This window comes from Lynx rufus, unplaced genomic scaffold (genome assembly GCF_022079265.1).
Source record: "Lynx rufus isolate CCGP_SWC_20201006 ecotype Redwood Valley unplaced genomic scaffold, mLynRuf1.p SCAF_16, whole genome shotgun sequence".
NCBI classification, from domain to species: domain Eukaryota; kingdom Metazoa; phylum Chordata; class Mammalia; order Carnivora; family Felidae; genus Lynx; species Lynx rufus.
In genome coordinates this window covers 7,492,031-7,504,126 of record NW_025814830.1, presented here as the reverse complement: position 1 = coordinate 7,504,126, position 12,096 = coordinate 7,492,031, and the positions used below count along the sequence as shown (strand labels likewise).

At 60.4% G+C, this 12,096-nt stretch overlaps 1 protein-coding gene across 2 annotated transcripts in view; it reads left to right on the top strand.

Moving 5' to 3' along the window:
• Nucleotides 1–12,096, top strand: part of PPP1R37 (protein phosphatase 1 regulatory subunit 37) — a 41,843-nt gene that overhangs the window by 27,683 nt on the left and 2,064 nt on the right. For both annotated transcript variants that reach the window (XM_047077855.1, XM_047077854.1), the window contains exons 2-9: nucleotides 5,635–5,732; nucleotides 7,926–7,971; nucleotides 8,226–8,326; nucleotides 9,018–9,137; nucleotides 9,602–9,752; nucleotides 9,847–10,002; nucleotides 11,025–11,137; nucleotides 11,930–12,071. In XM_047077855.1, coding sequence (XP_046933811.1) covers nucleotides 5,635–5,732; nucleotides 7,926–7,971; nucleotides 8,226–8,326; nucleotides 9,018–9,137; nucleotides 9,602–9,752; nucleotides 9,847–10,002; nucleotides 11,025–11,137; nucleotides 11,930–12,071 — 927 coding nt within the window. The remainder of the gene's footprint in view (nucleotides 1–5,634; nucleotides 5,733–7,925; nucleotides 7,972–8,225; nucleotides 8,327–9,017; nucleotides 9,138–9,601; nucleotides 9,753–9,846; nucleotides 10,003–11,024; nucleotides 11,138–11,929; nucleotides 12,072–12,096) is intronic.

Sequence of the window (12,096 nt, the reverse complement as noted above, 5' to 3'; positions counted from 1 at the left end):
AAGAGCGAGGGACCAGACAGATGTCTCTCTGCCTGTCACCTGATGCCTGGGTCGGGTTTCTCTCCCTCCCTTTGTGAGGGCTGTAGCAGCTGGGAGGGGGGAGGCAGGCTCCGCGGGCCCCATAGCCTCTTCCTGGGAGACTGGCACCAGCTGCCGGGGCGTGCCGCAGAGCCTCACCCCTGCGGGAGACCCCGCCTGCCAGCTGCCACACGGCAGCCTCCCTCCCCAGAGCTGACGCCTTGTCCCACCCCGCGCCCAGGGGTCCCCCACAGCCTGCCTCTGCCCCCTGGTACCTTCCTCCTCAGGCCAAAGTAGTAGAAGCAGCCATGCTCTGGTTTCAGACCAGTGCAGATCTGGACGTGTGTTCCAGTCCTGACAGTCCTGGCCCCGGGCCCTTGCACAGAAGACGCGCGCTCTCTGGGCCGGCCTCCCCTTAGTAGGAAATGGGGTCGTAACTGTGCCAGCCTCGCGTCTCCAAGCTGGCTGAGTGAACCTGTGCCTAGAAAGTGCCCAGCGTCGCGCCTCACACACAGTGACTTCCCAGGACCTGGAAGTGGCGGCCACCACCTTCCGCGTCCTCTTTGTCCAGTCGCGTCTCCTGCTCAGTCACCTCTGGCTCTGTGCGGCCTCTTAGCGAGTGCCCTCACGTTCCTCATCTCCCGAGACCCTGCCGATGCCCCTTCCAGAGAGGCGAAGAGGTGGCCACACTCGTTTGCCGCAGCCTCACCAGGACAAGGACTGAGCGCGGGGTTTCTTACAACCTCTGGATATACCTTTCCTGGCACGCGTGCACACTCTCTTCCTCGTTCGTCACCGTCCCCTCCTCTGACGACCCCTTGAACTCCAGCTGCTGCTTGAGTGGGACTTCCAGGGCATTGGACTTGGGAGTTGAGTGAACACATCTGAGCCCTGACCTGAGACACACACACAGACACGCGTGCGCACGCCTGTCCCCCTTCCTCCCTCCTGCATACATGTGTGCGCCCAGCCTCACCAACCATTCCATAAGGGACAGGTGCCTGTATGCCTTTCCTGGGTCCCTCCTTTCCAGTGGGGGCGACACGACAGTGATGGCTGGTGTTTAATGTGCACCCGTGAGTTGGCCAAGCCCTGGTCTGAGGGATGAACTTGTACTCACTCAATCACCAGTTACCTGAGGAGTTAGTCACCCTCCTCCCATTTTATGGATAAGGCGATTGAGGCACAGAGGTTAGATTGCTTTGCTCAGAGGCAGAGTTAGTTTGTTTTTTGAAGCTTATTTATTTTGAGAGAGAGAGAAAGAGAATGCCAAGGAGGCTCCACACTGTCAACATGGAGCCCGAGGCAAGGCTCAAACTCAGGCACTGTGAGATCATGACCTGAGCTGAAATCAAGAGTCAGCTAGATGTTCATCGGACTGAGCCACCCAGAAACCCCTCGAAGTCACAAGAGTTTTAAATTAGGAGTCAGGATCCAACCCCAGGCACTGTAGCTCCAGAGCCTGTGTTGTGTTTTGTTTTGTTTTTTTTTAATGTTTGTTTATTCTTTATTTTTTTTAATGTTTTTATTTATTTTTGAGAGAGAGAGAGACAGAGTACGAGTGGGACAGGAGCAGAGAGAGAGGGAGACACAGAATCTGAAACAGGCTCCAGGCTCTGAGCTGTCAGCACAGAACCCGATGCGGGGCTTGAACTCACAAACCGTGAGATCATGACCTGAGCGGAAGTCAGACGCTCAATCGACTGAGCCACCCTGGTGGCCTCAGGGCCTGTTTCTTTTTTTATTTTATTTTTTATTTTTTTAACATTTATTTTTGAGACAGCGAGAGAGATCACGAGTCCGGGAGGGGCAGAGAGAGAGGGGGGACACAGAATTAGAAGCAGGCTCTGAGCTGTCAGCGTAGAGCCCGACGCAGGGCTCGAACTCACGGACGGTGGGATCGTGACCTGAGAGCCCAAGTCGGCCGTCTAACCAACCGAGCCACCCAGGCGTCCCCCCGCAGCCTGTGTTCTTAACCGCTTTGCGGGACCCGGTGTCTCAGGTGGAGACTCCGGAGCCCTACCCAGGAGTGCCAGGAGGGAGGCAGCAAGGAGTCTTGCCCTGGTCACTCAGACAGCAGTCATGCCTTCACTGCTCTGTGGCCCTGCTCCCCGTCCCCTGGGCCCAGCGCCTCGGGGCGTCTGCGGCCTCTGGGGAGGCCTCCAGGGCCCTGCGGGGTAACTGCTGAGCCCACTGACTCAGGCCTGCCCCCCCCCCCCCCCGTTTGTGCCGTGGCGATGCCCGTGCGGTTCCTTAAGGTTGTGGAAGTCTTGGGGCGGATGACCCGAGGCTGGAGGCCCCGCGCGGGGTCTGGGAAGCTTTGTCTCTCTCCGTCCGCGGACGCCAGGCCTCCTCCGTGTTCTCCCCTTGACCGTTTGGCCACAGCGTCACAGATGAGCCGGTGTGTGGAGGGGCCAGTCCGGTTCCGCTAGCTTCTGAAGTGCTCCGGGCGGCACCCAGCCCAGCGGAAAGAAGTGCTGTGTAAATGCTGCACGCTACTTCTCCGGACCCCCCTACTGCCGCTTCCTTACCAGTTTTTCTTAAATTGGTTCTTTTTTTTTTTTTTTTTTTAATTTTCTTTTTTTTTTGAACGTTTATTTATTTTTGGGACAGAGAGAGACAGAGCATGAACGGGGGAGGGGCAGAGAGAGAGGGAGACACAGAATCGGAAACAGGCTCCAGGCTCTGAGCCATCAGCCCAGAGCCCGACGTGGGGCTCGAACTCAGGGACCGCGAGATCGTTACCTGGCTGAAGTCGGACGGAACCGACTGCGCCACCCAGGCGCCCTTTTTTTTTTTTTTTTTTTTTTTTTTGAATACGTTTCATCTCATCATCCGCAAGCAATTCGTAGTAGTTTCTTTTTCTTAACACGCGCCTGAAGCCCCCACATGTAAGGTCACTCCCGAGCCTGCCCGCGCCGTGCCGGGCCTCGGGGCGTGCCGCTGGCGATGTTGGGGTAACCGAGGTGGGGCAGGGGTGCCCTCAGGCTGCTGTGGACTGACCGAATCCCCGCGCTCTTGTGCCTTTAGTGTTTTTCCCCTGGGCCGTCCCCCCCCCCCCCCCAAAGTGTGTCCCAGCATCAGAGAATGACAAGCTGCAGTTGTCGTTCTTACCAGCAGAGGGCGCCCGGTCATTCTGGGCCCTGGGGGCTCTCCCACTTCTCCGAGTCCGTCCAGCCCTGCCTCCTGCTCTGTTTCCCCTTCTGTAAGTGAGTGGGCGGATGCGACCTCTCTGAGCCCTGGCTGTGACCTTGTGTGAGGCCGTGCTGCATGTATACCCCATGGACCCCTGGCTGAAGGGGTGGCCAGACGGCAGCTGTGGCTGGCGTGGAGGAGGCCGGGTTCGAGACCCCGAGCTTCAAGCTTCTCAGGCGGCTCCTCGCAACACAGATTGACCCAGCACACAGATCGACCCAGCGGGCAGGGCTGGGGGGGTGGAGCTAGAAGGGGAGGAGCCTGGCCCAGCCTGGAAGGTCAGGAAGGGCTTCCTGGAGGAAGGGATGTCAGAACTGAACACCTCAAGGACTGATGGCAGCTTGAGAGGTTGCTTAGGAGGCTTATTTCCTGTAGGCTGTCTGGGGCCCTGAGAGCTGCTACTGATGGCCCCACGTGTGCTCAGGCCCTCATCCCCGTCTGATGTGCCCAGGCCAACGCAGCCTTGGCCTAGGGGCCTTTCTTGAAGCAAGCTTGTCCAGGGGAGCACTTTTTGCCCTTTGGCTGCCTGGTTAAAGCCCGTGCACCACTTTTCAGAATGGTGATTGAAAAAAACAAAAATTTTTTTAAGTAAGCCCTACACCCAACGTGGGGCTTGAACTCACAACCCTGAGATCAGGAGTCACGTGCTCCACCGTCTGAGCCAACCAGGCACTGGAGCGATGACTCTTAAAGGCGAAAAATAAAGTTGGGTTACAAAGGATATCAATTAAAATACAGTCAGCTGGAGATTTTTTAAACTTGTAATCCAGTATTTCTTTTCTTCCTCCCGGGCACATAAAATAACAGGAGGTAGTGAGGAGCCGTCACAGTCTGCAGGGGCTCTTGCGTGACGTGGAAGCACCTGTCGTTGCGGTTGATGACCCAGTCACAGGGCTGCTAAATGCTTCTCTCTCTCTCTCTCTCTCTCTCTGTTGCCCAAGTTAAGAAGAAGGAAAGGCTCAATCTCATTTCAGTTCACTTAGTGAAAGTAGAGATGTCCCTTTTCCTCACTCAAGTTTGTGGACCCCTGGGGGCCCAGTGGACCCAGCTTGGTGGGACTCCCCGAGGCAGCGGCTCGAGTCCCAAGGGCTGCCTTCCCTGGCAGGGCCAGCTCCTGCCCCCACCTCCTCTCTCCCCCCTCCCCCTGCCCCTGCCCCGGGGGCCACCAGGCTCACGCCCTCACCAGGTCTGCGGGAAGGTGATGCGCCGGGGAGGCTGCTGGCCGCCTGTGGTGGCCTGTGGTGAGGGCTCAGCAGGGACCTGCGTCAGTTTCTTCCAGCGCCCCACCCCCACCCAGCACAGCGGAGAGAATGGGGTTCCGGAGCCAAGTGTAGGACTCTGTCCTGCATCGACTTCTCGGCCTGACTCCGTCCGTCCCTCCCCTGCTCGGAGCCTCCTGTTCCCTGGCTGCCCTGGGGCAGAATCCAGTATGTCATAGAAACTGAAAAGAACACAAATATCTCATCCAGTGAATGGACGAACAGACTGTGTAATGCGTGTGCAGCACGGTAAAGGGGCAAAACTCAAAGTCTTTTATGCTCCACGAAAGAGGCTAGCCGCAAAAGGCCACGTACTGTTTATCTCCATTTTAGTGCGATATCCAGAGAAGGCAAAGCCGTGCAGACCGAGAGGCCAGCCTTGCCTGGGGCGTGCTGGCTGGCCCCGGGCTTCCCCAGGACTGTGCCGGGCCGCTGTTGGGTTTGGGCTACATCCCTTCATTCTGTGAGCGACTGCTGTTACCCTGGACACAGGGCCGTGCCCGGTCTGCTCTGACTGCTGCTGTGTCTCTGGGACGAGGCCCAGCACTAAGTAGCCATTGGGGAACGTTTTGCTGTTGAGGGTGTTTCAGGAGTGGGGAGTCTGGGAGGCCACGTGCATCACAGTTAAGAGCGGAGTTCAGTCCCTGGCTCCACCACTTACCAGCTGTGCGACCTTGGGCAAGGTGCTTCACCTCTCTGGGCTCAGCTTCCTCATAGCACCAAAGTACAGATTCATTCTCTTATCCACAAAAAAAAAAAAAAAAAAAAAAAAAAACAACAACCCACAAACTGAACACCTGCTCTGGGCCCTGGCCCTAGGCTGGGCAGCGTGGGACAAGGTGGTGACAAAGATAGACCCAGCCCTGCCCTTTCGGGGCTCCCCATCTAGTGGGGGAGACGAATGACAAGCCGAGGAATTTTGTGATACTGGCTGCGTGATGTTTGTGGGAAGCTGCTCGAGGAGCCGTGGGGAGACGTGGAGGGAAGGCGTGGCAGCGAGGGCCCTTGAACGGAGGACAGAACCCAGTGGGTCGTTGGGAGGGGCGTTTTGTTGTGGAGGCTTGGCGTGGGGGGCAGGGAGCGCTGCAGAGGCCCGGGGGTGGGAGGGGGTGGAGGGGCCGGGGTGTGGGGAGTCACAGGCCTGGGTCCTCTGTGCCCGCAGCCCAGAACGTGACCGTGGACGAGGTCGTTGGTGCCTACAAGCAGGCCTGCCAGAAGCTGAACTGCAGACAGATCCCGAAGCTCCTCCGGCAGCTCCAGGTGGCCCGGCGGGGGAGGCGGGGGAGGCGGGGGAGGCGGGGGAGGCGGGGGAGGAGAGGAGGCCGCGCCCCCCCCCCCCGGCCCCCGGCAGCCCCTGGGCCCCTCTGCCCGCCCCGCGCAGGAGATGGAGCACAAAGCACTGCCCGGCCCTGGCCGCCCAGCCCAGGGCCCGTGTGAATCCATCCTCGAAAACCCTCTGTTCGGTTGTGAGAGCAGTCAGGCTCCTCATGAATATTTAAACAGTATGGAACCACATGAAGTGAGAACGTGGGGCGCCTGGGCGGCTCAGTCCGTTGAGCGTCCCGACTCTTGATTTTGGCTCAGGTCATGATTCCGGGGTCATGGGATTGAGCCCTGTGTCTGTCTCCACGTTGAGCGTGGAGCCTGCTTAAGATTCTCTCCTCTCTCTCGCTCTCTCTCGCGCTCTCTCTCTCTCTCTCTCCCTCCCCCCCCCCCGCCCCCCCTCATACGCTCACTCTCTCTCTCTCAAAAAATAAATTTAAAAATAATAGAGGGCGCCTGGTTAAGCGTCCAACTTGGGCTCAAGTCGTGATCTCATGGTTCGTGAGCTCAAGCCCCACGTCGGGCTCTGTGCTGACAGCTCAGCCTGGAGCCTGCTTCAGAGTCTGTGTCTCCCTCTTTCTCTGCCCTCCTCTGCTCACCCTCTGTCTCTCAAAAATAAATATTAAAAAAAAATTTGGGGGGCGGGGCACCTGGGTGGCTCAGTGGGTTAAGCGTCCAACTTCAGCTCAGGTCATGATGTCACGGTTCGTGAGTTCGAGCCCCGCCTCGGGCTCTGTGCGACAGCTCAGAGCCTGGAGGCTACTTCCGAGTCTGCGCCTCCCTCTCTCTCTGCCCCTCCCCCACGCGCATGCGCATTCTCTCTCTCAAAAATAAACATTTAAAGATAGTAATAATAAAAAAGAAAAAAGTAAGAATTTCAAATATCTATCACTCCCCAAAGAAATTCTCTTCCCCAGGGGAAATGTGCACATTTATTCTTTATATTCTCTGTTCAATATATACCTTGCCTGATTTTTTTTTAAAGTTTATTTAGTTTGAGAAAGAGCACAAGTTGGGAGGGGCAGAGAGAGAGGGGGACAAAGAGAACCCCAAGCAGGTCCCGCACTGTCAGCCCAGAGCCTGATGCCAGGCTCGACCCCACAAACCGCGAGATCGTGACCCAGGCTGAAACCAAGAGCCGAACGCCCAGCCGACTGAGCCACCACCGGCCCGTGTCTGATTTTTTTTGTAATTAAAATATTATAGGCACAAACAAAATCCACCTTTCACTTAGTCAAGTCTCATTTCCCACGAGTCCCACTGTTGATAGCTTGGGGGCTTTGCCCTCTGGCCTTTGCTGTGCTGCGTTTGTAAGAGTTACATCCAGAGTTACACAGACACAAGGGTACCTTCCGCTTTTATGTGAACGTGGCACTCCTGTGCCTGTGGCGTGTTCCCCCTGTAGCCGTGTGCCACAAGGTGCCTGTCCTCTCTCTGGATGGGTCATTCCAGAATGTCCAAGGTTGCTTGTTTCCAGGGTTGTTGTTCCCTTAGCATTACTGTGAGCGGTCGCTCTTGCCATCCAGCTAGGGACTTCCTGCTCACTGGGTTTAAGGGTTTCTGGGAGAATTCCAGAAGGGCTTGTCGGCAGCTCCAGGGAGAGACGGTCACTCTGCGTGGCGGCCAAAAGGGTGGGTCCTGGAGCCCACCACCTGGTTCCGACCGAGCCTGTCCCTCACTAGCAAGTGACTTTAGGCAAGGCTGGCCCGAGCCTTTTGTCTGCGCATGGTTTTGTCACAGCACCCGCCCCACGGGTTAATGTGTGTGGAGCCCCAAGAACAGAATGTGACCCCCACCCCCCAGCGGGCCCACACCTGACCGCTTGCTGTGTGGGGCCTGGGGCCTGGCCCTCACGCCTCCCCTGCCTCAGCACCTGCCTCACAGCCTTTGTGCTGGCTGCTCCTTCTGCCTGGGATGCCCGCCCCAGAGATGCCCAGCTGGGCGGAGGGACTGTGCCCCGGCTGCCTGGCCCGGGCCCTGCGGGTGCAGAACTGCCCCTCTTCTCTGAGGCCCCGCGCGGCCCCCACCTCAGAAATGGAGCCAGACCAGAGCCCCGCCCGCCCTGCTGTCAGGGTCCAGCCTGGCTCCTGAGGTGTCTTCCTGTCTTCACCGTCCGCTCTGTTCTCCCAGGAGTTCACAGATCTCGGGCACCGCATCGACTGTCTGGACCTGAAAGGTGCGTGTCTGGACAGAGGCCGGGACCCTTGGGGGGTGGGTCTGGGCTGGCAGGTCCTGCGGGAAGAGGAGGTTAGCCGGGGCAGGGGCAGGCGCCCCCCCCCCCCCCCCCCCCCCCCGACGTGAGGCAGGCGCGATAAGCCTCCCCTGGCCTGGAGCCCGCGTTTCCGGCCCCCACCCCCCCCCCGGGGCACGCGAGTGCACACATACACACACAGGTGCACTAGACGTGCCCGGCCCTCTGTCTTGTCCCAGGCGAGAAACTCGACTACAAGACCTGTGAGGCCCTGGAAGAGGTCTTCAAGAGGCTACAGTTCAAGGTCGTGGACCTGGAGCAGACAAACCTGGACGAAGATGTGAGCGGCCCCTGCCACCGCCTCACCTGTTCCCTGAGCCCTCTGGCCCCTCTGAGGTTTGGGGGGAGGGGGCGCTGCAGCAAAAGAGCCTCCTTGGACAACAGCTGGGCAGGGCCTCTTGAAGGACAAGATGGGGACACAGCCAGTGTGACCAGAGCGGGTGTGAGGAATATTGGGGCTCTGGGGTGGGGCCCAGAAAATGGGGTGTCAGAGACCCCACCCCAAAGGCAGGGGACTTGACGCAAGGGAGGGACTTGGGGAGCCGGGCCTCAGTGGGGGCAGCCGTGTGACCACCGGAAACCTTTTCAGGAACCCCTGCTGGGGCTAACGGCACCTGTAGGGGAGAGTTTAAGAAACCTTCAGAAAGCAGCCTCCCCATTTAGGCCTAGGTGTCCTCGCCTCCCCAGACTTGGAGGTCACTGGGAGACCCGGTGGGTGGGCTCCTGGAGAACTGAGACCCAGGAACACCAGGGCCTGTCCTGGTCACGCGCCAGATCTGCCCGACTTCGGGGGTGGTGGCGAGTAAGAGAAAGCAGACGGAGTCCGGCAGGAGCAGGCAGGTTGGTTCCCGGAACCCGGAGGTGCCCGGGCAGCGTCAGGGCTCTCCCCTTCCCTTAGTCGCGTGGCCCCCACCTCCGAGCCCCCTGGGCCTGCCTCCACCTGAGCCTAAACGCCGTTGTGTGTGCCACAGGGCGCCTCGGCCCTCTTCGACATGATCGAATACTACGAGTCGGCCACCCACCTCAACATCTCCTTCAACAAGCACATCGGCACCCGGGGCTGGCAGGCCGCGGCCCACATGATGCGCAAGGTGGGTGCCCCTCACCTGTACCCGGGGTGGAAGGGGCTCGGGCACAGGGGGGTCCAGGCGCTTTCCCGGGGCACCCGTCCTTTGGGACCTGGCCTCCCGAGCCCTCGGGGCGTGGGCCGTCGGTGGGGCGCCGGTGCCCAGCTTCCAGGCTAGTGCGAAAGCGGTGCCAAGGGTGCCCTGCCCCAGGCCAACCCCGACGCCTTTTCCTCCCTTCACACATCTTTCCCCCGTCCTTCGCTTGCCCGCGACATACCCCTCGGAAGTGGCTGTGGTTGCCACCCCCTTCCCTCGTGCGGGGCGTCTGCCGCGGGGGAGCCTGGGGCCCCCTCCTGGCTCACCCGCGGGGCTCCAGGCCGGGCCTTCCCTCACGGGGCCCTGGTGCCCACCCGGCCGGGGGGCGGGAGATGCCACGGGGGCAGGGAGGGCCGGACCGGCCCGTCGCAGCCCCGCGCCTGCCCCACCAGACCAGCTGCCTGCAGTACCTGGATGCCCGAAACACGCCCCTGCTGGACCACTCGGCACCGTTCGTGGCCCGCGCCCTGCGCATCCGCAGCAGCCTCGCGGTGCTGCACCTGGAGAACGCCAGCCTGTCGGGGCGACCGCTGATGCTGCTCGGTGAGCTCGGGGGCCGGGGGCGCCGGGCAGTGACGGGCCGCCCGCCGGGCGCCGGGGCTTGGCCGGTCACGGCACTCTGCCCGTGCTCCCCCAGCCACAGCGCTGAAGATGAACGTGAATCTGAGGGAGCTGTACTTGGCCGACAACAAGCTCAATGGCCTGCAAGACTCGGCCCAGCTGGGCAACCTCCTCAAGTTCAACTGCTCCCTGCAGATCCTGGACCTCCGTAACAACCACGTGCTGGACTCAGGTGTGTGAGAGGTCTGCCCACCCCACCGCAGCCACCGAGCACCCGCCGTGTGCCCAGCCAGGTGCCCCCGCGGTGCTGGAGACACAGCGGTGGCCAGGACGATCCCAGCCCTGCCCTCCTGGGGCTGCCGGTCCAAGAGGGAACATCCCCAGGCAGTGACCACTCAGACTGGGCAGGGCTGGGCTGTGGGAGCCCAGGGAGGGCGTCCTGGAGGAGGGGACAGCTCAGCGGAGACCTGCAGGATGAAGCGAGGTATTGAACAGATGATGAAAATAATTACCACCTGGAAAAAGTGCCCTGAAGGAAACAAGGTTGTTGGGACAAGGGGCCAACCAGACGCTATTTAAGATGATGTGGGGAGGGGGCCTCTGGGCGGCCACGTGGAGAGAGACTGGAACCGGCCATTTTAAAGACCTAGAAAAAGAATCCAGGCAGGGGAACACCAAGTGCGAGAGGCCCCGAGGTGGGAAAGAGGCTAGATGGTGGATGTCTGGGGGGAGACGAGGCCACGGTGAGCTGGGGGGTAAATGGGGAGGAGGAGGAAGTGGTTACTGAGAGGAACTCCGTTTCATCCTCTTTACTGTTGAGCGGGGTCCCCTGGCCTCGGTGGGAGGAGAGGGCTGGGGGAACGGCACAGGGCGTCGAGGCCAGGCCCGGAGGCCACGGTTACTGAGCAGCTGGCACGTGCCGGGCCTGCTGCCTGTGGGCTCACAGCCGTGAGACGGAGGTGTCTGCCCTCGGGAGAGACACCGCCAAGACAGATGAACAGATTACCGAGTCTGTCGGACGGTGAGATGTGCTCTGGAGAAAAACAGAGCAGCAGTGGTGGGCTGGCGGTGGACTGGCGCGAGGGCGACACTCGAGCAGGGTCCTGAAGCGGACAGGGCGCCGTCGTGTGCCGGGCCTGAGCCTGTGGGGGGGCGGGGGGGGGGAGGTTCCGCGCTCTCACCGGCCGGCGGCTCTGGTGCCCCCGGGGGAGTCACTTAGACCACAGGCGGGACTTGCCCACGGGTCTCCTCCAGGTCTGGCCTACATCTGCGAGGGTCTCAAGGAGCAGAAGAAGGGGCTGGAGACCCTGGTGCTGTGGAACAACCAGCTCACGCACACGGGCATGGCCTTCCTGGGCATGACGCTGGTGAGTGGGACCCGGGAGAGGGGAGGGCGCCCACGTGTCCGCCACCACCTCTCAGCGCCGTCGTCTTCCCCGATCCGGCTTCTTGCAGCAGCCCTTTCCGTGCTGTTTGAGCTCTCCTTCGGCTCTCACGGCCTCTTTGTCCCGAGGAAAGTAGCCTTGCTCTCGCTTCCCTTGTCTCTTGGCGCCCAGCACGGTAGCCTAGCACAGTGTCTCGCACAAGGTGAACATGTTATGCACGGGAAGTTACTATTTCTGGAAGCCTTCAGTACGTTTTAAATCTTTTAAAATGAATACGTGGGGGGCGCCTGGCTGGCTCAGTCAGTTGAGCAACTGACGTCGGCTCAGGTCATGATCCCGTGGTTTGTGAGTTCAGGCCCCGCGTCGGGCTCTGTGCTGACAGCTCGGAGGCCGGAGCCCGCTTCAGATTCTGCGTCTCCCTCTCTCTCTGCCCCTCCCCTGCTCGCGCTGTTTCTCAAAAATAAACATCCAAAAAAGTTTTTTAAATAAATACGTGGTATGTAAAACAAGCCCACAGGATACAAAGACTCCCGTCCAAGTTAAGAATCACCAACGGCCAGGTCTGTGCCCTGAACCCTCGGGTGCCAGCAGGGAGTGGGCCCGGGGCTGGGGGCGGATAGGGCGGCTGGCGCTGTGGCCGCTTCTGAGTACGCGAAGGACCTGGCCTGAAGCAGGATTGTCCGGGCGACGCTGCCGGAGAGGGAGCACTCGGTGTGCCTCTTTCCTGACCGGCCTTCGGGGCCTCGCCTCACTGTCACGCCCCGCCCCTTGCAGCCGCACACACAGAGCCTGGAGACGCTGAACCTGGGCCACAACCCCATCGGGAACGAGGGTGTGCGGAACCTCAAGAACGGCCTCATCAGCAACCGCAGCGTGCTGCGCCTGGGCCTGACCGCCACCAAGCTCACGTGCGAGGGTAGGGCGTGGGGCCGGGCCAGGGG